Source organism: Acanthaster planci, linkage group LG08, assembly GCF_054643075.1.
Source record: "Acanthaster planci isolate LZ-2023a linkage group LG08, COTS_SCS, whole genome shotgun sequence".
Classification (NCBI taxonomy): Eukaryota; Metazoa; Echinodermata; class Asteroidea; order Valvatida; family Acanthasteridae; genus Acanthaster; species Acanthaster planci.
In genome coordinates this window covers 18,446,943-18,472,899 of record NC_141784.1, presented here as the reverse complement: position 1 = coordinate 18,472,899, position 25,957 = coordinate 18,446,943, and the positions used below count along the sequence as shown (strand labels likewise).

The window sequence follows — 25,957 nt, the reverse complement described above, 5'->3', positions numbered from 1 at the left end:
CTGAGCAAGGTTTTTCTAGAAGCCTAGAGACTCTCAATTCGCTGAGGGGAAGGGTCTCTTACTGCATTTTCATAACATTTCTGCACATCTGTGTAAGTGGCAACATCAGTTAGAACCAAGTCCAAGATGTTGCCACAACGATCGGGTTCCTGCACAAGTTGCTCAAGACCATTACTGGCAAGACTGAAGTTAAGACAAGCAATGCCAACAGGATCAGTTGGCGATGCGAGCTGCTATTAAGCCACTATTTGTGATGGACATTGAAGTCCCCTATAAGTATGGTGTGTCTTGCTTAGGTGTCCAATATGACTCTTTTGCAAGGTGGGAGGCTGTTATTAAAGCGAGTGTCAGATCCTAAAGCTGACCCGGGCCGATAGCACAATCCCAGTACTAGGATCATAGAGGAGGTGCGTATTGTGATCCACCTGACCTCGAGGTCGGGTGGTTCCAGATCTTCATGGCGTTGGCCACATTTGACCCAGGCTGCTATACATCCATCAGCACAATCTTTCCGCACCACGGGTTGCTGATAACCAGCTAAAGGACACCTCTACGTACCGTGACGTCAGGTACATCATATATCTAAGAATCACATCAGCATGCAGACATTTGGCTCTTCGACTCAGAGCACCATTGGTCCATAGACCTCGCACATATTGCGTAGAGCAGTCGCAACGGAACAGATTATTTTGGTGCGTCCGTGACGGATTAACATTGGAGTGGGGAGAAATAGTCGGAAGCATCTCTATCCGACGAGCCTACTGGCTTCCACGACTTCAAAGTTGCTACCTTCCCACCCTCAACCCCAAGGGTGCATTTAGTTACCTGGTTGTTTCCAGGTGTGGCAGGCCAGCGAGAAGATTATAGGCGTAGGCTACAAGTCACAACTCTGCCCTTATAGTGCGCCACACATTTTGCCGTCCTGCTGTCCAAACCATTGTGCTATATTATGTAGCAACCCCTGCTTTGTCTACCAGAAGACTGGAGTGACGTCCCCAAATCTACCTTTAATCCAGCATGGACTGGATTCTATATGACCCATAGATGAGGCACGTACAGGTGCTTTCGCTCCGGGCCAGAGCAGACCCGGGAGCAATGGCAATTAAGGGGTGGCTCCACACTCCCCAGAGCTTCAGATCTCCCGAACTGGAGCCTTGCCACCGGATGCAGTTTAACGTCATACCCAGGACGAGTTTAGCAAGCATGTTTGGTTTGAGCACGAAATTACTCTTATCAAAAGTTACAGTTGCATTCAAAACCTGCAAGTTGCACACAGCCACGAACATGACGTGTTGTCCACTCGCTGTGGCTGCGGCTAGAAATCACGCACGTTCCAATGTGTTTTATACCTCCATGCAATAACCAACGGCCGCAAACGCAGTCACAGAGAATTAGTATTTTTGCGTAAGCAAATGGGTAAATTTGGTAAAACCATGAAAAAAAGTGATTCGTAATAAGGAATGAATTCCGGTTCCTATTAAAAATTTTATTTCAGTGGCATGATTCGGCTCTTACAAGGAGACGAAGTTTCCTGTTAGCGTGACGAGTGTAGACATTTAGTTTTGTTTGTTTGAGCGGCCTAAAGGTGAATATCACCTTCAGATGGAATGATGTGGTATTGGCTCATTCCACTCCTGTGTGCTTGATTCAATGAAACTATTTCCATTGTTGTGATTCCAAGCGTATACTACTTATAAGGCGTGCTTTTATAAGGCTTTTCACTTTCAGGCCTAGTACGCTTCACGTGGAATATCGACCACACTTTCTAGCTTTCTATTGCTCTTGGTTCGTTTGATTGTTTATATTCCAGGCGTGTCAAATGATGGCTGTTTTAACTGCAAGATGCAAGGACATTGGTTCCGTGACTGCCCCTTCGCCTTTAACACTGCAATGTCGCACCGAGTTACACCCGAAGCACAGTCGGCACTCCCGCTTGGATATACTACCAGAGGCATCCCGTGGCAAGCCCCAAACATTCAACGACCTGTCTGTCCCTTCGGTCCTGCAACTGAGGGACCCGTCTCGGGATATACAACCAAGTCAGCAATCGCCAATAGCAAGCCCTCTTCTACATGATTTCACCTGCCCTAAGGTGTCTAACTTGTATGGCAAGTTCAGCGATGTATTGGAGGTAAATTGTGATTATGAATCATGTTGTGCTGCGGATATCCCCTCAGATAATATTAATGTTAAAGGAAGGTTGCATGAGCATTCCAGTTTTTGGCGCAAGATAGGTGCCTCTGCAATGATAATGTCGGTTATTGAACAAGGATATCGAATCCCGTTTATCACTCCACCCCTTCTTTATTTTCTAATAATAATAAATCCTCTATTCTTCAAGATGCCTTTGTGGTGGAATCTATTTTGGAATTGTTAAACTCTGGTAGGATCGTTGAGAAAACTGTTCTTTCTTTCGTGGTTAATCCATTGTCCGTTGCATATCAACCTTCCAGCAAACCAGGCTTATTCTAGACCTCAGTAAAATAAATGAATTCATACCGAAGATTTCATTTAAACTGGACAACTGGAAAATAAGTCTTCAATTCTTGTCCAAAAATGCTCATGTTTTCTTTTGATTTAAAGTCTGGATACCATCACATTGGTATTTGTGCCGATTACCAGAAATATTTAGGTTTCTCCTGGGTTATCAATGATGTTAGAAGGTATTTTGAATTTACAGTGTTGCCATTTGGTCTTTCATCAGCTCCTTTGCTATATTGACAAAGATGGTGAAGCCTCTCGTCACTCATTGGCGTGCTGCTGGTATCCTTATCGCATTTTATTTGGATGATGGTTTTGTGTTATTCCTTAGACATCAAGTGACAGTGCACTGAATCTAAGTGTAGCTAAAGATATTTCTTGTCATGTAAAAACTTATCTAATTAGAGCTGGCTTTGTATATAATTGGTAAAAGCCATTGGAATCCCACTAGTATTAGGCCTATTGAGTGGCTGGGTATGACTTGGGAGTTGGGACACATCCTCGGGAACTTTGTAGGTCCTTCAGAGAAGGATAGATAAAATTCTCAACACAATAGCAGAGATTAAGGGATTGGACATAATCACAATAAGATAACTACATTCTTTCGTGGGACAAGTTATATCGTTGGGTCCAGTGGTAGGTAATCTATCTAGGTTAACCATCCGTAACTGCCAGTTTACAATAGCTGGAGCCTCCCACGAAGACCAATTGATTAGGGCCTAATCTGGATGAAAATTGCGTCGCTGAGTTGACATTTGGGGAGAATAATGTCTCCCCAAAAATGTAAGAAACATATTCACATTTGGCAAAGTAAACAAAATAGTATTTTGTGATGCTAGTGCTGTTGGTTCGGGGAAAATAATACGCAACGATGTTCACACCGCTCACAAAAACTGGAATGTTGAAGAAGCTAGGATGAGTTCTACGTGACGAGAGTTGAACACTTTTGCTTTTGCGATTGCTTCTTTCTTGCCCATAATTTCTAATTCAAAAATTAAAGTGTACACTGACAGCCAAACCGCAGCCCATATTGCAGTTTGGAAGTATGAAACCCGATTTATAAAAACGCATTGGTATTTTCAACAGATGACGGATGAGCCGAAGAGAGTTTGGCTAAAATCCCAAGGTGGGATTAGTTGGAATATTTGAGTTATGTTGGCTGTAAAAAAAGTTCTCCAGTTTTCAGTGGATTTACAGGGGTTCATTTTTGGTCATCCCAAATGAGGTTTGTTAATATTTCTTGCAGTAAAAAAAAACAACAACAAAAAAAAAAACCAGACAGTACTTTCGGCTGAATGACACGGACAGAGAATCCGAAGAGCCATAAGGGCTGGAATCCCAAGGTGGGATTTGTCGAGATTGTGCATGTATCGAAAGATTTTCTGTTGATACTTTAAATTTGTTTATTTATATTTTTTATGTATATGATTTATCGGGGTTCCATTTCTTTCTGAAAAGTCTATGTCTTGGTACTCGACCCCTGAAACATGGCCACACTCCCATGCTTTTAGTAAATTCCAAGATCAAAATTGATTGTGTTTGTTCTTTGATTTATTGAGGTTGTCTCAATAAAATGAAACTATTTTTCATGCGGATGTGCGTAGCAAAGGAGCATGACGGGTCCAGTCCACAAATTCAAGCCCCATTGAAAACAGTAAAATCAGCACCGTTCAGGACCCAATAGCATGCCAACATCCCTGAGATTTCTGAAACACAAATGAAATTCTTGTCTGGTCGCTTATCTTTCAATTTCTTTTCAAATTTTTTGTGGATTAACCAATTACATTTTTAATTATTCCCACAAAACAAAATCACCCCCAAAAAGTGATTTTTCCGAAGTCTGATTGCAGCCATTTTTCAAGTGGAAACCCTCAACTTTCTCGGGCACTTTAATAGGACCATTTTTCAACCGTAGTTTTTAGCCCTTCTGCTCTCATATGAAAGCTCAAAGACCCAGAAAGTTGATCCTGGCAACGATTTACACAATCTCACCATTTTGGGGGCCAAACAATCTCCTTTTTCAAAAGATGATGTGGGGGGGCACTTTTAATGCTCATGAGCTGGTCAAAAATTCTCACTTGAATTAGTACCCTGAAAGTCTACGTACGCTGACCTGGAATTTCATTATTCAGCTCAGGCGCACTACGAGGACCTGTAAACGGCATTAAATATCTTTTTCCTCTCTGGCTCCTTTTATGAAGGCCTAAAAATGTCCGAGCTAAGTTTTACTTTTTTTGACTTGTGTCATATTAGCGTTTTCTCAATATGTCGTTACAGTTTCGATGTAAGGTAGGCCGAAATAAATGTAGGCCTACCGTGTTTTGAGAAAAGCTTTGTTTTGCAATGTCGCATAAAGATCCCCGTAGTAGTTATCTTTGATTGTACAAACCTGCACAATATATGTAGTGTAGTACTGCAGAGCCCAGAAGGTACCGGTAAGACTCGTCGATACGCATAGGGTTTCTGGATCTGTTCGGAAACTTTTTCTATCACTGTCATAGGCCTGCATTTCAATCAAGGTAGTAGAAATAGAGACTTGTTTGTGTTTTTCTAACTCCAGAATCATTTTCCGTTGTGTATCATGATTTAGCACCCTGTTCCTTAGGCTTTAATATTAGGGAACAAATTCCACTTTATCGAAACAACTTATCTAAGCAAGTTGATGGTAATGCCCTCTATTATCAGAGAGAAAAAAGAACAGGGTTTTTGGTTTTTGACAGAAATTTGGGGATTAAACGGCAGCGTACCGGTACGTACATGTACGCATATGTACATGACCGCCCCAATGTCAATGACAAATTAGCGAACGTAGTCTGGTTCCTTGACCTACATGTAGCCTACATGTAGATGGAGATTTTTTTATGAATCCAAGGCTGTTTTCCAATACTCGACTTAAGCTCAGGCTTCAACAGTTTTTTACTACCTGACTTCAAGGTTGTCAGAAGTTTGTGGTCTATCGGGGTTGAGTACTGGTTCCTTAGGGTCAAAATGTTAGTTTGAGAAGAAAGTGGACTTTAAAACAGGAAGAAGGTGTTAATGCCATGGTAACGGTAATGAACTTACTTTAAGTAATCTTACTTTTCGACTTGCTTCATCAATGTTCACGCAATTTTGTTCGTGGTTCAATTTATTTCCCTCTACGATAGCTGTGTGCACACTGTATGCAAACAGAGGTGGAGTCTGTGACCACAGTACAGGTGTCGAGAAATGTTGTTTTGTTTTAATGGTGCTTTCAGCTACTCGGACTATTTGCACCAATAACTAGGCCTACCTTTATTAATCAGCATCACATTACAGAGTAAGGAAGAAGGTCCAGTTTTAGAGGCAGGGGGGAACTGGAGTACCCGGAGAAAACCTGCGAGAGCGAGTATGGACCGCAAACCAAAATGCACTGAAAGCCTGGGCCAAGCCAGGACTTGATACCTGGGCCACGTTGGTGCAAAGCAAGGAAAGAACCGCGACGTTAACCGGCTTCCCCTGTCGAGAAATGGTTTCTATGAGTACCTTTAAAGCAATTTGTTTATGAATAAATAAGGATATAGAGAATGATTTTGTTTTCAGAGGAAATAAAATACATGTAGCCTCATAAAAGTAATAATGTTCCATTTTACCTATAATTGACTCCATTTTTCCAGAACATGGCACCTTCACCCTGAGAACGAGATGCAAATAATTACTCTGCCTCACCTTACACTTAATAATCCGGCAAGGAATCACTTAATCTTTTTTTCACTGGAACTTTTTACACCAATCTCAAGTGCAGCAACAACTGTGACATTCATCTTATTACTTAATTAGTGTTTGCCAAAGGAATGATAAATATGCGGGTATCACTGATTTCTTTTTCTTGGTGCACTCGTTCTTTTACTGATGTCTGAAACAATCGTTAAAAATGTCCACTTTCCAAGTTCTGATTCCCAGAGAATTATAATATATCATTAGACCTGAACTATTTTATTTAAAATTAAAAAATTAATGTTCAAAATTCTAACTATCCCTTGCAAAATCCTTCAGGATAGCTAAAAAATTAGACAATAATGCCGAAGTATTTATTTGCTAATTGCCGGGTAGGGTGGAATTATGATTGATTCAAGTCTATTGGAATGGAGATTGGGGGTGCACTTTACGCATGCAAACATTTTCAGTACAGAAACCCGTATTTTGACTCCGGAAAATATGGACACTTTGCAGATAAAATGTTTCTCCAGACATTTCGGAATTCACACATGATTACCCAGCAACGGATATTCATTAGGTCAGGGCGGCATTAGAAGTAACTTTTAAAGAAATAGACGGGAAGTAATGACAGACACGGTGAAGGAAAATTTACATAGTTTGGAAAAGTTACGTCCTTTATTAAACATCATCAAAGCTTACAGAACCTTACCAGATTTTTCACTCATTTCATAAAACTAATCCTGAGGTTATAAGTTATTGATTACCATTGCCCATGGGGAACTTACTGGTAACACAAAATTCAATATTTCTGATGCCATGATAATATAGATTCCGCGATTATATAACTGAGTACCGTAATGTACAGCTGTGTATGTGCACTATAGCATTGGGTAGGAAATTAACGGCAGACAGAAGCATGTTAGTAAAAGGACAGCAGATAACATGGGCAAGGTTAGATAAACTCCACGTTCACTGCTATGCCAGATTACACTTTTGTCTTAGACGTGGAGATAAGATAACTCAATTAGGCCGCAATTTTCAGTTTTTGGTTGGAATAAGAGGCCTCGGATCTACACTGGTGCCTTGGTCCTGGAGGCTGTTTTGGGGTTAGGCCTATTTTCATTTAGGTAAGAGTTTCATATATGGTCCTCACTAAGTTTTTCCTGCTGGTTGTTTATTGTCCATCAGAAAGTGATAAAATGTCCTAAAGTATACATGTATTAGTGAAAATATTGAAGTCTTACAAATTTCTTGATGGGTCTCATAGGGTTTGTGCACAGGATGTGAAGTGATGTCCGAATATAAAACTCTTTCCTTTAGTTTGTACAATGAAGGCATAAGGGGATTCCTTGAGCCTATCCTACATGGATACAGGTTAGTGATACACGTATGGTACCAAGACTCAGCCCTTGCCCTCCAACCATCATTTTTGGACTGCATAAGATGCCAACCAAAAGACGGTTGGAAAAGTCAAGGTGTCCACCACATTGGTCTTTCACTTTTCTTCAGTATTTCTGAAGCACAGTGGAGTATGGTGTTAATATGAAGAACTGTATGCTATTTTTGACACATGAAAATTATTGAATATGTGAACAATCGTATGAATATAAGGTGGAATTTGCTTGGATAAAATGTATTTAATACATGGCATGTGTCTTTGTTGTTGATTCTCAGGTCTGTTCTTTCTTTTTATGGGTATTAAAGACTTTGGGAGTGTTCTGTGGACTAGGAACTGTATCCAGTCAAGATGGATTCCTCTTTGCTGAATCAGCACCTGACCGTTGACTCCTCCCACTCGTATGTCTTGCCCCGCCTCTGCAAGGCACAGAAGGCCTCCAATATGGCCCTGAACGAGCAGATCCGCCAGATGATTGCCGAGGGCAAGTCCATTTACCATTTTGGCTTTGGCCAGTCACCGTTCCCCGTCGTGGAAGGCGCTCGCCGAGTTCTTGCGGAGCGCGCTGGGGAAAATGCATATCTCCCTGTCGCAGGTATGAGCAACGGGATGATCATGGGTACCAATGAAAATATTTTCATATTTAGTGGTAGAAGGAAAGCCCCAGGTAACTATTCCAGGGACCCTCCCTCCCCCACGGAGTCGTGTACCAGTTTCAATCGGATCCTAAGTACGAACGTACTGTACAGGAAATTCAAACCTTGGATCACAGTGGAAAGTGGCACTATGCCAACCTGACTCCCTATAAGACTCTTTTTACCAAGTAACTCTCCAGATCCTTCAAGACTGCAAGAGGTTTTGGAGGATTTTCCAGAGTGAAGAGGGGAAAAGACATTCAGCCTAGTCAACGATTACACTATGTACATGTACAACTGTATAGTGGGCTTATGTTTTCCTGCACAATGGATTAGTTGAAATTTATGTACTAAACAAAAACTGACTGGGAACCAGTTACATGGAAAATGCAATACCATGACATTTCAGGCTGGTAACCAACTTTTGCCAAGCAAAGAGTTTATTTGCTAAGCACATGAACTTGGTAGCTGCATTTGCCTGCACCGTATTCACTTTGTGACTTACATGTATGTTCAAAATTTCAGCAAGGCCTTAGAAAAGTGTATTTCCATTTATTTCTTAGAAAGGCACTGAGAAACACTTAACTAGATCTGGTGGCCATGTTGAAATTTTTATGATTGATTTTGTCTGCCTTTTAAAAGGCCTGCTCGAACTCCGCGTCCAAATCTGCAATTTCCACGCCCAGCTGGACGGTCTGGGTCACCTAGACCCAAACATGGTCATCGTCGGACCAGGAACCAAGCAGGTCATTTACCTCCTGATTCAAGTCTTTGATGGTGGTGAGCATGACCTTCACGAACCCTGTGCCTTATTTTTCATCTCTCTCCATACATTACCCTCGGCTGTCTATTTTGGATGTAAATTGCCTGCAATTTATACAAAAAGTAAAAATCAGAGGATCAAAACTGAGGGGACCAGCTCTGTCTGGCGTGCATGCTACGGTCATCCAGAGCCTGTCTTCTGCTGTCCACCTTTTACATAAATTTAGCTTAAGTCAATCTGATGTTTTAGGCCTCCATTAGCTCTTCTGCCCAATGTTGCTCCATTGGATACCTTCTGTACACATTTGGACATTTTTAAGATAAGAACATTAACTAATTTTTAGTTTAGTTTTTAGTTACCTTTGCGTGGGTTACTAGCAGTTTCAGTTCTAAACTAGAATTTGGAAATGGTGTTGTTTTTTAGAGCTCTACTTTTGAGTGACTGGTGAGTGAAAAGTATTTGTTGCCAAATGCACAAGATTCTAAAACCAGATCTCGGGAATTAGTTAAGCAGAGTTTTGATGAAAATTTGTACATTGGCATCACATGCAGCACCTATATTTATCTTTGTGTGCCATTTGAGGTATCCTTAACAGCAAGGGATTGTGGGATTCTCAAGTTCAAACTTCTAATTTGCATTGAGCTCAGCTGATGAAAAAAAGCTTCTAAATCCGGGTTGTTCCAGAGGCATTTCAAATGACAGCAACTGCCAATCTGTTGACGTCTTTTGCATGCGTGATCGCTCGTAACTGTTTTTAACATCAAACATACTTTGGGGAGTAGTTTGGTTTGGCACAACCTGCTTAATGTGCCCATTTGAAGCGTTCATTTACTCCTCATGTCCTTTGTCTAGCTGTGCTGATCCTGTCTCCAAGCTGGATCACCTACAAGCCCATGACGGTGTTGGCTGGCAAAGAGTCCCTGGAAGTGGTCTCTGGCATGGAGGATGGCTGGAAGCTCACTCCAAGGATACTGGAAAAAGTAATGAGTGCCACAATTGCATCCTTGTCTGTAAACATGCTCAGATCGATCAATTGTTATGATTTTGATTAATTACATATGTTAATAAATTGATAAGGTCAATGTGTTTATATATGGAAACATAATTGTTCATTTCTATTTCTGGAAATTTTGATCAAGAATGGTTTCATTGCTGTCCATTTTTTAAACTGAGGAATTTTTTCCGTGTCTGTTTCTTTTCTTTTTCTGTTAATTTCCCAGACAATTTTGGAGAGTGGGGCCTCCAAGAACCATTTGTTGATCTTCTGCAATCCTGATAATCCAAGTGAGTGGAAATTACAACTTTACCCAGCATTTCCCTATGCTACCAATGCTATGGAATGTCAGGTTCTGACTTCACCCACAATGCTGTCAGTTTCGGTCCAGCTCAGTCTATCTGTTTAATGGCCCGAGCTTCTATTGTGCTTCTGCCTCTGCACAATCACGGCAATTTGATACGGTTGACTGTGTGTACATTTGGAGCATCTTTTGTTAATAATACGGAGGCCATTGCATTCGCCACAAAAAAAAAAAAACAAAGGCAGGAAACTATTAACGGAAAATAAGCGTATTGTGCTGTCCAATAACTACTGAACAAATTGTTGCAGATTCACAGAAAAAAACTCACTGGATTCTTCCAATCATCGGCTTTTAAACAGCCCAGGGAAAAAGTGGCAAGAATGGATGTTATAACTTGCACTGCTCGCACACACCCCAGTAAGATTTCAATAAAGAACACTTTTATGAAGGAATGAAAGTGTGATGGGGGCATAACTACCTCAAAATTGATCAAGGGCTTTGGGATGATAATGGGTCGAGCCATGCTGTCGGCCAGGTTGATGACCATCTCAGGCCCCAGTCAGTTTGTAATGTACCATGGAGGGATTTCACATTTGCTCTGTCTGCACATCTCTGTGTTGAACTTTGTCGCGCGCCCGTGGAGTCCCCACAGTACATGCAGTATCCGGTTCGCAAGTGTGATGCCACTTCCGTTTAAACCACGCCCACTGCATATGCAGATACATGACCATCGCAGGTACGTTAGTTCGCAGTAAATTGCCGTTATTTTTTCTTCTGATTTTACGTGTCGAGTCATCCTGAAAGATTCTTCCACAAAATTTGCAGCCCGAACAGTCTGAATTCAACATACCTTTATGTCTTTTGTGTCTTGATTCCTTACTTTCAATCGTCTGATCGTATTGAGAACTGGAGGTGACATATACAGCCTCATTTTCAAATGCGGAAGTGCGCAGATTGACGCTAAAAGCATCGTATTGGGATCCCTCTATATGCTCTCTCCCATTCACAACTGAAATCTTTTTCCGTTTAAACGTCGAATCAAAGCTGATGATTGATATTTTCCTAAGATTTTCTTCACTGCACCATTCCAACACATGGTGAAGCACCCCTCTAGCCATGCTAAAAATGCCTCGTGTATTTGTGCGCCACCCCACACTGAGGTTGTGTTTTCCCTGCAAAGTGAAAACTCGACCAGATAAATGTACATGTACAGACCTCGTGCATGGCAGCCATCCTGGTGTAAAAGCCTGTTTTCCCACACAGATACACATGAGTAGGCCTTTTGTGCTATCCCTCCTTAACAAAAGCAGTTATAGGAAAGGTGGCTGCCATGCACAAACTCTATCAGGTTCGAGCCTCAAGGAAATAAAATGGGAGTCAAAATTTCATGTGAAAATAGGAAAGTCTTTAAATACAGGGGGAACATCTTAGTTTGGTCGTCTATTGAAAAACCGCCCATATGTGGGCTTTAGACCCAAATGATTGGCAAACTGAGGTATGTACTGGCGGGAGGACTATATTTTAGGAGGGGGTAATTTGTTAATGCCATTTTTGTTTGCTCATTTTCCCTCGAATGGTTAGCTGGTATCAGCTACTCTGAAGCCGAGCTGATGGCGTTGAGGTAAGTTTTTCTCGTTTATTCTCCCAAGGTTGTCACACCCTGTCTACTTTTCATTTACTTACTGTAACTGTTTTGATGATCCTTTATGCAAGACAAGACACAGTGCCAAGAGGCATTTTGGAATTTGATAGCATTTGACGGACACTTTGGCACCGTTTTCACAAAGAGACACTTTGGCCCCAAATCATGACTTTCCATCTTATGTTTTTTCGGGGCAAAATTGCAGTGCCTACAACATGGTGCAATTTTCCAAAAATCTCCTGAAATCAGCCAAATCACGATGATCTCCCTGGGGCAAATTTCAACTAAACCGCATTTTGCATTTTCACAAAGAGGGAAATTTTCTTCAATAGACATAGCTTCAGTAGTAAAGGACAAATTCATGGGCAAATCGTTTTGCCCTTTTCACGAAGGGGCAAATTTTACTCTGGAAATGTAAACAAATGTAAAAATTTTGCACCTGGAACGTGCTATAGCAAAATAGGATGCATTTTCATGAATAGACATGAATTTTAGTGTTTTCATGAAGAGGTGAATTTGTTTGTTACAAACTTAAACAAGTTTAATTGACTTCCATAAATATTACTTGGTAGGTTTGTGTCATTTAAGACCCCTTCTTTCATGCAGTAGCATTACGGAAGTCAAAGGCATGCTAAATATAAATATTGGGGAAATAAGCGTTTGAAGAAACTTTGAAAGAGAGACCAACTTCAAATGCGATTTTTTTCGAAAAGTCTTATTCTAGTAATATCAAAAAAATTGCCTTTTCGTGAAAAGACCGAAAAAAAATTGTACAGGTACATGTAGTTGACTTTGATGATTTGTCATAGCTCTTGCTCCCCTCAGTTAATAAACCACAAGTAATGGGAAAAAGCAGTGGCTAGCAGGCTCAGAGAAGAAATACTTAAAAATGCATGATACGTGCAAGCAAGATGAGCCATTCAGTTTATTCACATGGCAGGTACATGTACGTGTATGCCATATGTACCATGGAGGTGGAAAACTTGTGCCCTATCTTTTATCTGCCCAGTGTAGGGACACCATCAGTAAATATTTAATTGAGATTTAATTTACTGTTTATAAACACTTTACCATTTACTGTTGGTTAAATGTTTTGGGTAATGTCATAAATGTGTACACATTGTTTCTCGGGAGCTAATCTTGGACACTGAGAAATTATTGGACTGGCCTTGAGGGGGGAGGGGGTATGAATTGACTTCTGCGTCCTACAGGGAAGCTGTTGTACCTACAAAGAAAGCTGGAAGTTGAACCATGTGTCCTACAGGGAAGCTGTTGTACCTACAAAGAAAGCTGGAAGTTGAACCATGTGTCCTACAGGGAAGCTGTTGTACCTACAAAGAAAGCTGGAAGTTGAACCATGTGTCCTACAGGGAAGCTGTTGTACCTACAAAGAAAGCTGAAAGTTGAACCATTTACATACGTGTACCTTGGTGTTTAACCTTGCAAATACACTGTACCTTACATGTAGTTTAGTTACCGGATTTTCTCGTAAAGATTTGCTGTCGGAGCCCAGTGAAAGGGGAGGGGCATCTGCAGACAAGAATGAACAACATTGGAGTAGTGGTTATAAATTTTGTTTCTGTAATCTTCAGTGAAAAAGTTACAATGGTGACCCTTTGCAGTATACATGTATTTGTGCCACTCTTGGCACGGTGCCTTGCAGACATGACTGTGCAATTCCCACTACAGCGCAATGTACCCGCACATGTACATGGACATGTACAGGTGCACAAACTGTGCAATCCAAGTGAGTGGTTTTATAATAATAATAATTATTTTTTAATAAAAAGCTATTTATGTCACTGACATGACAGAGCGCTGTGCAGTGAATAATCTACAGCTTGTTAAAAAATACAAATAAAGCAGTCCCAAAACAAAGCCAAGTAAAATTCAAACTAAAAATTAAATGCTTCAAAAAGCTGAGTCTTTTAAGTTGGTTTTCAAAATCTCAAAAGAGACAGCAGTTCAAATTGTTGGCAGCCTATTCCACAGACGACGAGGGGCCTGGGAGGTTTATGGTGCATGGTCAGTCGCCACAATATCTAGTTATATGGCTCAGTGCTGTAAATAAACCACACCAGAGGATGTCAAGGGCAGAGTGCATGCACTTAAATAAGCTCTTAATTAGTACTTCACACAGATAAGCCTTAGGAGCTATGCCTGTTATAAAAATGCATGCCTTGTATAGACTTGTGTGTGCACACAAAGTGTCCGTTTTGTACTTCGATCCTTGTATTGTTATGTATTTGCCTCCAGTTACGGCATGACGTTATCAGCCACTTGGGATTTGAATGTTCACCCCCTCTCACTTTGAAGCAATGCTTTGCCAGAGTATATTTCCGTTTTGCTTGCCAAGTACGCATTCACTGAATGTGCAGTTGCATGAGATCACGCCAGCATCTCTTGCTCATTATTTTTACAAATGGTTGAAACAATTTGTCCCCTAGCATGCCTCGTGTGGCGTAGCTGCTAGTCCAACCTGAAAGGCTCTTTGACCTAAGCGATATGCATGGGAATCCATCCCTGGACTTGAGGCTGAGTTTGCCCTTCGAAAAAAGCGCCAGAGTTGCATCAGGGTGACCATACATTGTCAGTTCAAACCAAACCTCACAGGGACATACTTACTACATGTACACATATGATTTGAAATCTCCATGTACAGATACATGTACAAAAGTTGGACATCTAGCTGAGTTACGCTTGATTCCAGGGCTTCAGTGCATGTAGATTTCATGGAACTAAATTTCACCTACATGTAAACTTGAAAACTGCCTCTTTGTGCATGTGATGGGTATGTATCAAGAAAAGGTCATATCCTTATCTTTATACATGTCAGGTAATTTATATTTACATGTATCAAGAAGTAGATCACAACAAAGCCTCCACATGGAATGCTGGCTGTTGTGTCAATTTACACAGTGATAAGATTTTGTTGGTACTGGTATTGTGGAGATATGGAATGTAAGTAAGCAAACTCAGCACTACCCCAGTGTTATCAGGCTTCCCTGTTCCATTGTTGGAACTGGGAATGGTGGGGACCAAAGCTGTAACGCTGGAGAAGGGAACATGTTGCGTGGAACCTCTTTGTACATGCAAGAATCTTGGGGCTGTAACCTGTTCAAATATCTCCTCGTTTAGGAACTGACAGAGAGTGATGAAATGCAGACAGCTAGTTGAACGTAATAAATTGTCTGCATCGTTAGTTTGGGGGGTTGACATTTACAATGCATTGTGGGATTAGATGAAAAAGAGGCAATGCATTTTATGCACAGTCCCATGGAAGAAGTATACCTTCCAACCAATCAGTTCCACTATGTTAAATTGTGGAAATCAAGCCATTTTCTTACACGGCAAGTGTTGAGTTTGAACAGCCACTCACAAAAACTGACATTTAAAGTTTTCTATTGTAATATCTTATGGGTGGTCCCTTCCATGGACAGTAATTTCTGTTTTGGATTGAGAATATCAGTGAGCCAATTATGACCAATCAAATCAGCTCACTTAGATCCTCCCATATTGGCCAATCACATTAATTTTACAGCCCTTAGTAAGAGCTGCCCTTTAATTGAGACAATTAAGAGAAGTTGTTTATAAGCTTTTGAAATTTACTATTTAATTAATGAAGATTTTTCAGATTCTATGAATTTGTGTTTATGAAGAATAATCTACATTTTATGGAGAATTATGTTGATCCATGTGGGAAGTTAATGGGTCAAACATGAATTAATGATTTATTGTTCAAACGAAAATATATATTTAAATGTTTATAATTTCTATAGTTTCATTAATAATTTATATAATGTGTTATTAATAATATGTTAGTTTAAAAAATTGCAGTTTCTCTGTCAACAAATCCCATGGTGCAAAGAGAATGTCACATTGTAAAGGTTGCCATATTTATGGTAATTATTATCTGAAATGTGACTCTCATGAAACTGATCAGCCACACAGTTGAGAATAAGTGTTAATCAAATTTAACAAATTTAGTCTAACAAAATTAAAATGCAAGAAATTGAGAGTCCTTTATACAAGGATAAAATACACGTATAAATACTAAGTTACAACGTACATAAAGTCAGTTTTAAAAAGAAAGGTCTTAATTATAGGGCACTTGTAATCGAGACATAGGCCTGCTGATTCAGAAGTTACACAGTCTGAGCTCCTCCCTGAAAAGCTGGTTTTCGGTTCACTCGGCTCAAGCTACCAAATCTCATTGCACCCGCACTAACTTACTTGACCTTTTATCCCACCCTAATGTGTTTTAGTGTGGACATAGTACATGTACATCACACCACCAACAATAGTAACGACCACAACAATCAACAAACAAAATACAGAAAAAAAACAGATAGATAAATCACTTTACCCACCCATCTACTCTAATTTTCTTTTTCAGTGCAACTGTTTGCCCTATTGCCCCCCCCCTCATTTTTTTCTAAAGATACGAAATACAAAACTGCTGCAAACTGACCACAATGACCTAAAATACAACTCTTAATTTTCAGTTTGAAAATGTTTGCCTTGAAATGTAAAAACAAGCTATATGTATGCAGAATGTACATGTACATGTATTTGTTCTGTGCAGCCAGACAGAACATTGTTTAACTGCCTTTTTTGAGCCTGTCCACGTGCAACAATTGATCTCCGTTTTTGGACACCATTTGTTTTTTTTAATTCACCGAAATCTTCGTGTGCAACACGGGTCATAATCGTCAGTAAACAGATGCGTAGTACACTGTTGAAACTACCCTGTTGTGGAAGAAATCTGTTCTTATTCTGTTCAGTCATTTTTGCTTTTCTGTAGGGACAGTGTCAATATCAATCATTGTCTGCTATTCTCGTTTTTGCACACCATGCGATTTGCATGCAAGCGTTGTGTAGGTGTAGTGCCTTGCATTTCTTTTAAACACATTTGCTTCATTTGCAGTGGTGTCCTTCGCAAGTACAATGTGGTCGTTCTGAGCGATGAGATATACGGACACACACAATACCAGGGAGATTTTCTGAGTCTGGCAAAGGTGAGGAGAAAAAACAAGATGAAGAACGCTTGTTATTCCTGAATCCTTTCACAGTCAGAGGATCCTTAAATAATACAACATGAAAATTAAAAATTCAGTGAAACCCCAACTCACATTGGAGAACATCTCCAGATGATTTCTTGGGCCGGCATACATCCTGATTTCTGTCCATGGGAATTATATAGGCTATCAAAGCAATCTACGTGTAGTTTGCTAGCTGGAAGTCGTAGATGTCTGGCAAAAAAGCTGTGATAAAGAGACAAAGTGAAATTATTGTGGTTTGATTTTCAGACATTTTAAGTATAACTGTGAATCACCTGGCCTCCAGTTATCCCATATTATCTCCATTATCGTGGCCAACCAGAATGGTGTCAGCAGTGGGATTAAAAAAAAGTCGGATGTCTCTCTGTTCATATCAACCCTGTGTAATTTTGTCCAGTTGTATGCCTTACCTAATACTTAATTGCTTATTCATTGGCCATCATCTTACAGTATTATCCGGAAGGCACCATCATTTCCAGCGGCCTCTCCAAGTGTTTCAGTGCGGGAGGTTGGCGGGTGAGTTTGCTTTCAGGCAAGCTTAATTGATTTTATATCGCAGTCCTTATGCGACACACACTGGAAACTTTTCAAAAGTTGGTTTAAAACTTCGAAGCAGCATAAGAGTTCAACTTGCCAGAGATTAAACGTAAAACATGCCAGTACTGGAATACTAAGAAGCATTGTGCTTTGGGATTGACCAATCGGGTAAGGTTTAAGAGGTTCATGTAAGTGTGGTTCAGTAAAATAGATACACTACTGAAAGAACATATACAGTATGTAGCTGAGTACATGTATCTCCACATGAAAGTGGAAAGTTTGTCATGCTGCACCAACCTCATTAGTAATCTTGATCATTTACCAGTGTCCCCCCCAAATGTACTAAATATGGCATACTATTTAATATGAAATTAAAGTTAGTGGCGCTGCTTACTATTTCCACTGTGCTTTGTCAAAAAGCTCTTTTCCATCAAGGAATTACCTGTGATATGCAAGTAGCAGCGAGACCCAAGTTATACTTCTGGCGTGACATTGCCCAACTCTTTTATTGCCTCTTTTATTGTCACCATGGTTTGGTTACACATGTAGCCTAAACAAATTTCCTCTCTGTAGATGTTGGATTGAAATTGGTGTGATCAGACCCATCCCATGGCCTGAGACTAGGGGATGGGGTGCTTGTGCATTATGATGGCTTTTGTTTTGCCATAACTCGTTATACCCGGCTGATGGACACGTTAGGTTTGGATGACGCTAGATTTATTGTCGTTACACCGATTCGGTGAACACTTAACCCAAATCCACAGCCAAGGCAGTTACGATAGAAAAAAGGAAGCCACAAGCAGAACTTGTCAGCCCCCCTATCCCCTTCTCCCAACCCCAATCACATTTCGTCTTGTGTTTTTTGGGTTTTTTTCTGGATGCAGTGCGGCTACAGCATTTACCCTAAGGAACTGGTGGCGCTATACAAGACGGTGTGCAGCGCGTCCAGTCACACCCACTCGTGTGCTGCGGCGCCCGTTCAACACGCTGCCATCCATGTAGGTATAGTGTTGATACTTGCAAGCACTGCCAACTGGTGATGACAAGCTCCTTCAAACTCAGGGGGAAAAAATCTGTGAAAAGTGTAGTTCTAGAGAGAGCTTTTAAAGTGATACTTGAAAAGAGCCATGTTGGTCGGGAGTGCTCATTTTGTTGGTAGTGATGCGACTGCAATGTATGCGTTTCATAGTTGTTAGTGAGCCAGCTCCTACCAGTTCCTACCAAAGGAACCTCCGTTGCTAAGAACATTTTGCCCTCTGTTGGTCCAGCTCGGAGCCCATGATAAGGATGCTCAGTGTGATATCCTTGTCATCAGATGAACAGTCTCATCTTGGTAAAGTGTGCATGAAGAGGAAAACCTAATCGATAAGCATATTGTACACTCTTTATGAATTCTGACCAGCTGTTAAACAATTGATGGAGATGGTTTTATTTATAACCTTAATCCCGCCAGTTTACAGTCTAACAAGAAATATGGCACTGGTGGGAAGTCAAGAAGTTTCATGGAAAGACATCCCGGCAATGTTAAAACGTGATCCAGCTCTCTGGGCTGAGAAATTCCTGGAGGCGTGCCAGCCGTTGCCCCGAATGCTTTCTAAAAGTGATAAGTCAGAAGCCGGCAGTGTTTCAGAACTGTGGAGTGGTTGTTTCACTTCTCGTGTTAGTTTCCAGAGTGAGTGGGTTAAGCGAAAAATATATATCGTGTCTGATTTTTGTGGCTCCATTGTATTTTCAGCTTTTCAAGCTGGACGATGAGACAAAAGAATACCTGAAGGGATGCAGATGCATCATGGGAGCCCTGGCCAAATTTTGTCACAGGTAAGATCAAAGGTGTTTTGGAACAGGGAACTGTGCACAGAAAGGAAATGTAATAAAGTAATGTTATTGCGAGTTTGAAAACAAAATGGTTCTTGCTATCCAGAGAGTTGACCAGATGCGGCGTCCAAGCTATCCTTCCCGTTGCTGGCTACTACATTTTCCCTGACTTTGAGATCCTGCGTCCTGTACTCGAGGCTCGAGGTATACTGACCTGCGAGCAAATGTGCGAGGCACTCTTCAAAGAAGCCGATGTGGTAGTGAGTTATGACGTCTTCATATGTGTCACTCTCCATGTGTTTCCACCCTTTGATCTCGCTGTGGTTTAATATTTAGTGCTCGTTGACAGCTTGTCATGTTTTGTCACATGTATTGATTTTGGTGAGAACACGCTAGGTCTTCATAGGTCTTCATATGTGTCATTCTCCATGTGTTTCCACCCTTTGATCTTGCTGTGGTTTAATATTTAGTGCTTGTTGAAAGCTTGTCATGTTTTGTCACATGTATTGATTTTGGTGAGAACACGCTAGTTTTACCTTCAGTAGTCGGTACATGTAGTTAACAATATGGATTCATGGGGCGCTCTTATCTGGAAACTAATCAAGGTGCATACATAACTGGGTTAGATTGGTCTTTCCTGGCCAGGCTGGATTGAGCTGGGTTGAGCCACATAAAGGCCTTTTCCCACAATAACAAATCTCGCGAGGGGCCCGGAGCCATGTTTTACACTTGTAACTGAGGCAAGTATTGTCGCATTTCAAATTTATTTCTCATACTGATAATAAAAATTCAGCAATGAAGAACTCGGCATCATGCTATAAACTTTGTGGAGAAAGCAGGTTAAACCACTGTGGAAGGTGCCTGCTGATGGACTTGACGAAGCCTCCCCAAAGTTTGAAAACTTGAGTGAGAATCGCTTGTGCCTATCCCAAGGGCGAACTCGCTCCGGGATGCTGTTCGAGTTAACCCAGGGGATGGACATTCTAGTGCGGAAAGGCCTGGAGTCTACATGTGGTAGGGGTGGTCCAGAAAAGGGTACAGGCCTCTAGGGGAGGAAAACCGAACAGGAGTCCTCCCCCCTCCCCACTGATTTTTCAGATTGAATTTTGATCTCTCCCCTAACACCCGCAATCCCCTCATTATAACCTCCACCCAGTTCTTCCTTAGAAACCCTCAGGTAGACACTTGGCCTGGCTTGGGTGGGTTGGCCTTACCAGTGACAAGAGCTTAGGGACTAGGCTTGGCTGAGCCAGCCAGAGCAGGCCTTGTCCAGGCTTCCGCGGTAGAGGCCTATAGTCCTGTCTTGGATGTTACAGAATGAGTACACGTTGTCTATACATGAAGAAGCATTCCTATATATATTTAACTCAGGCCAACATATTTTTTATTTGTTGCATTATAAATGTACTGATCCTAAATAATAACAATTACAGAAATAAAGATGAAGAGAAAATTCCTCATTTTATTCTCACTGGTGCATGTTTTCAATTTTTCCCTTGACACAATATTTTGAGTGAAATAATAAAAAAAGTAACCCTCACCTTTAACCTATACTGCCGACCATTCTAAATTTCATTCAGTGTTAAATTTCATGCTGTGTTAACAGCATTGTTGATGGCAATATTTTGCTTAAAAAAGCTTGCCTTCTGACCGTATTTGCTCTTATTGTTTAACCAACTCAACATGTCCCTTTTCCCAGGTGATGGCTGGAGGGCCCGGCTTCATGCGACCCCTGACGGAGTTCACCGTGCGGCTCTGCTTCGTCAACTTCGATGGAGGGGTCGCCCTGGATGGGTGGAGGCGCCAAGGTTGCAAGGAGACACTGGATCAGGAGTTCTTGGATGAGTTCTGCAGCCCAGTGGTCCTGGGGATCAAGGTAAATGCACACCAAGCAGAGCACTCGAGCAGTTTCGGATTTGGCGACCAACATAGCATGAAGTATACATGTCTCTTGGTATTTTGATGTGGTCAGACAAAATGTAATGAGGAAACATATAGGTGGTTTGCGATTCTACTCTGTGCTTATAAATCATGATTAAACCGTGAGAGTGCGTTCTCATGGCCCTGCAATATGTCTGATGAAATGGAAGATGACTTCGCTAGTACATCTTTGTCCAATCATTTTTAGGCTTAGTTTTATGCTCTGAACCTGATTGTTATTCAACATTAGCTAACTCTTTATTGCCCAATCTGGACCAAGACGTTCACGGCCATCTTTGTTAAGTTAGATTGAGTCGGTGGACGTTTGTGTATCCCAGTTTTATCCATGTGTAGTCTGCCCATGTTTACAACCATATGCAGTGAGTGTACGTGTGTTGGAATTTGCTGTTGCACACTTTAAAGGTTTCTTTTGTTGTAAAATGTACATTTCCATCAGAAAATCTTTTTTAAAGGTGCTTTAAGTGGGAGTGGAACCTCTGACCACACTGAAAGTTTAACACTGCACTGATCCTACGGCAGCTGCGTAGAGAAATTGACTGAAGGGGGATCTGAACAGGAACATTGAGTGATCATGGAAAAGGTTTCTCTCATGGAGAAAACAAGCCAAAACTCTTAAAGTATGTGTGGATGGTCAGCCTTTCAGTATTCATTTTTTTTTTTTTTTGGCTGTTGTCCTCTCAATAGGCCATCGTGTCCTGGGTGGAAAAACAGCTGGCTGCTTTGTAGTTGCACTGCACCGGTTTCCGAGTTCCGCAGGGAAAAAAGACGGCTCTCATCTGTGAGTGTTTTTTCAAGTCTGGTGCTGACATTACCTCGAGCCACCTCTGTGCTGGCCATCTCTGGTGTGTACATGTACCGTCTCCAAGAATGTGTTTCTTCTCTGAATGTTGAATAATAATGACGATAACGATTGTAATGTTTATACAGCACTTTCCCTGGATCCAGTGATCTCAAAGTACTTTACAATTTGTAAAATTTCCTTGATTTGAGCACCCTTAAACCCACAACGACCAAATTGCAGTTCAGTTTGACAAGTGAAAGCGGCGACCATGTAAGAAATGTTCAATTACTTGTATGGCAAATGATAAAACATTGAAGAGGTATGCGACGGTAGTTGTGAAATGATTAATTTCTATTTGCATAGGTATACAAAACAAAATAATCGAGGTAAAACTAATGTAACATCTGTGACTGTGTATGTGATATATATTTATATAGTCGCCAGGTCCCTAATTTTGCCACCTATTATCAGGTGTCATTGGTTTTTACAGTGACAGAATTAGAGACCTGGCGACTACACCATTGTGGACATTATGTTTCAGATGTTTTTTCTGCATTATTTAGAGAGATGTTCAGCAACTAGAAAGTGTTCTGTGTATTTACTAACAAAACAAAAGAGATATACCCCGGTGGTTTCCCTGTACAAGCATGTTACTCAACAGTAGTACAGTCACACCTGTGACTGTTGCATGGGTGGGTTTTTTAAAGTGTTCAAGTGATCGATTATTCTTACACTTGCTGTACAGTGTTACACTCCTTTGCCGTGTACGAAAACGATTTGACATCCAATTATATTGAAAAGTTACATTTTATAAAACTGCCCACATCCACCCTTGGAATACAGCCGCACTGGTCATCGGTGTTGATTTTTGTGAAGGGGAACTGGTGAAAAAAGCCCGTAGTGAGACAGGAGAGAACCAGTGCTGTGTTTAGAGAGAGTTGCGACATGGGTGTCTCAATTATTGGAACCAAAATGGTGGATTATGCATCAGTGCATGTGAGCAATAGATCATATCTGCGAGAGACCCAATTTCAGTTGTAGTCCTGAACGCATAGTATACGATATAGATATTTGAAACCCTTAATGGGATGGTACCAGGTGATTTGGGGGATTGGAATGAAATCGTAGAACAGAGTCTGGTTCTTTAAATTTAAAGTTTTCAAATGAATATACTATGTTAGGGAATCTGACTGAAATTTGGCCCCTGTGTGTATATACGGTCTATCAGCACGCAGTAGCTGCATGCTGTACTGCACAAATAAATGAACAGCCATGTTGGTTCCAAAGTCTCAAGTTGGCGCTAGTCTCTCTCTACATGTACAGTAAACAGCTCTGGAGAGAACCCACTGCTCCACTCACATTTGGCCGGGCAGGGAATCGAATCCAGGACCACTGTAATGAGAAGGGAATACTGGTTTGTACACTGTCCACCCATAGTTTCTGCAGTGACCACTCAGGCGAATTTTGTTTAAAACTTGGGTTTAGCATTCCCACTGGCTTTATTGGAGGCCACCTGGTGATGAGTTTTTGAGGGTTGTCTGCATACATGTATCTGTATAGTTCCGTGCTCCAAGTATTTTACCTGACATATTTTAGCAGTGGGGTATCAAGGTCTTACATGTAGGTGGGGAGGGGGCAAAATGGAATTTCATGTCTGCAAAAAAAAAAAATTTTGTGGAAGAAAATCCTCACCTTTCTACCTTTCAAGTTAGTACGTGTTGTACCATTTCTGAAATATTGGCACTTTGAATCCCTTAACAGAATATTTTAAAAAAATAATAAATTGAAATCTCAGGAAAACTGTTCTCAGGGAATACCCCTTTCCCACTGCTTGATACACCGCTGGTGTGTAGTCATTTGCCTTTGCCAGGTTGTTTCATGGATGCATGCTCTATTGCATAATGTACTTTGTAACTTTAAAACAATTGAAGTTTGAAAAGAAGAAAAGATCACCCTCAAATATCTGCTTACAAAAGAGCTCCAGCAAAAGAAATGATGTGATTGTTCAAATCGAGTTCAGTGAACTTCAGATCTTGATTCTGATTGGACAATCTTGCTCAATGACTTTCACGGTCATAGTCAAAGATAGAGACCGGTGTTCCAATGATGATTGAAGGGATATCCCAAACTTTCTCTTTCTGATAAGATTTAATGTTTGATATGGGGGGGTTACTACTGCAAATCCTTAATGCAACATCACGTGATCATTTGGAATACAGCGGCAACTGAGGAAGGTTTTGCTGGTACGTTTCTTTCATTGGTTTGTGAATAAACTGCTTGTTCGTCATTCAGTCCCATGATGCAGTGGGCCTATCAGAAAGGTTTATTCAACTCTGATGTGGGTCCAAGGGCAGGGTTATTCTCCCTAAATGCTAAAAAGAATAAAAATATTCCAGTTTTTAGGAATGAACCTAGATCCGCCTCTGCCCGGGTCCCCTATGTTAATAGAAGGACTACCCGTAGCCCGTAGAAATGTCAAATCCAGGCTACTCTGTGCTGGATTCTCTCTGTTTCGTTTGAGCTTTGCAAAACTTCAAATGGCTGCAGAGTTTGAACGATGAAGCTGAAGTCAGAGATAAGCCAAGTTTGAGAAAGCGTCTTTGAATTATTAAAATCATACAAGCATTGCTTTATGCTAATTATTAACTTAAAGCTCACTTTCAAACTCTCAGACATCTATTTTAACAGGTGTAGCACATTGCAGTTTAAAGTGACCCACTTTGACCTTTTTCTTTTTGAATGTTCCTCAATTGTTCTCATACTTTTTTTAATTTTAAAACATTAAAAGACAATTTAGTTGCTTTGAAATTAAATGACCTAGAAGGTAGCCGTGATCGGAAGTAAATTTTGATAATACATGTAAGAGGGGATCTGTATTGAAATTGACTTTGATTTTAAAAAGTAATGTTATTCAATTCGGTGATTTTAATGATTTTAACAAAGATAATAATTTTTATCATATATGTACACTTATTAGATGCACAGTTATAGTTTTAAGTGAATTTAACAAAAATCATATTTTATCATATAAAAACAATGAGTATAATTTTTTATTCATTAAAAGTGGAATTACGTTCTGAACAAGCCCTTCATAGTTTCCATGTGTTATGTTGACAAGTATATTACGTGCCACACATCAGTAGCGAAACATTTCACATCGCTTCATCACGAACTGATGTTGATGCTGATGATGTCCGTATGATGTGGTGCTCTCGATGTAATGTTGTTCACTCTCTCCCCTTCGGTTGACGCACCGCAAATTGCTGATGCATGTAAAAAGGATTGTCAACCATTAATATCTTTAAAACTTCCACCTTGTGTTTCGCAGAAAGAATAGGCCCAATTCTTGTTTTATTTTCTTATTTTGGGTACTTTTTAAAAACAGTCTGCCGCGTTCGTTTATTGAGTCAAAACTTTATTTGCAGCCATCAAACCGTACCAATAAATCCGAGGCTGCAGGGATATAGTATTTCCACCGAGGTTGGCAACGTGGGCTTTAAATGACATTTTAATTAAGTGTTTGAGGATAAGGCTGACATTTTTTGTTGATATGTTGGATTATGAACGTACGCGTCGACCACGGTTTTAGGGGGAAATTTCAATGTTTGCCATGTCACGGGGTTATTTATTTTTAAAAAATTCGTCACCTAATGATTAAGTGTTTTTTTGGGGGGGGGGAAGACAAAACAAACTGAATTGCCTTCAATAAAACCCCGCCAAGGGTTGGGGACCTCAGAGAGTTTGCACGAAAGCTCATGAATTCCAGGGTTTGGGCCTACACAAACGGAATTAGGGTGGATTGAAATTTTAAACACGATTTTGTGCTTTGTTTTGATTTAAACAAAATTATGTCCTAATCTGCATTTGGTGGAGCCATAACTTTTTGTTCCTGCGGAAAATGCAAAATAATAATAATAATAACAAAACAGA

At 40.6% G+C, this 25,957-nt stretch overlaps 1 protein-coding gene across 3 annotated transcripts; it reads left to right on the top strand.

Moving 5' to 3' along the window:
• Positions 1–4,817: 4,817 nt before the first annotated feature.
• LOC110984548 (uncharacterized) lies at positions 4,818–25,111 on the top strand. 3 transcript variants are annotated; one of them, XM_087140391.1, is made up of 13 exons: positions 4,818–5,000; positions 7,864–8,150; positions 8,833–8,970; positions 9,806–9,933; positions 10,174–10,237; positions 11,833–11,872; positions 16,821–16,911; positions 17,404–17,469; positions 18,375–18,488; positions 19,226–19,308; positions 19,412–19,565; positions 21,005–21,181; positions 21,931–25,111. In XM_087140391.1, exons 2-13 carry the CDS (start codon positions 7,907–7,909, stop codon positions 21,970–21,972), a joined length of 1,341 nt encoding a protein of 446 aa, XP_086996517.1. In that variant the 5' UTR covers positions 4,818–5,000; positions 7,864–7,906; the 3' UTR covers positions 21,973–25,111. The 3 variants fall into 3 exon arrangements, with proteins under 3 accessions (XP_086996517.1, XP_086996516.1, XP_086996518.1); XM_087140390.1 differs by having other exon boundaries at positions 4,819–5,000; positions 7,834–8,150; XM_087140392.1 differs by having other exon boundaries at positions 4,892–4,910.
• Positions 25,112–25,957: the final 846 nt, after the last annotated feature.

Coding starts and splice junctions, on each gene's coding strand:
- LOC110984548 (XM_087140391.1), top strand. CDS start 7,907: ATGGATTCCTCTTTGCTGAATCAGCACCTGACCGTTGACTCCTCCCAC. Junction 8,151..8,832: donor TGCATATCTCCCTGTCGCAG/GTATGAGCAACG, acceptor GCCTTTTAAAAG/GCCTGCTCGAACTCCGCGTC. Junction 18,489..19,225: donor TTCAACACGCTGCCATCCAT/GTAGGTATAGTG, acceptor TTGTATTTTCAG/CTTTTCAAGCTGGACGATGA.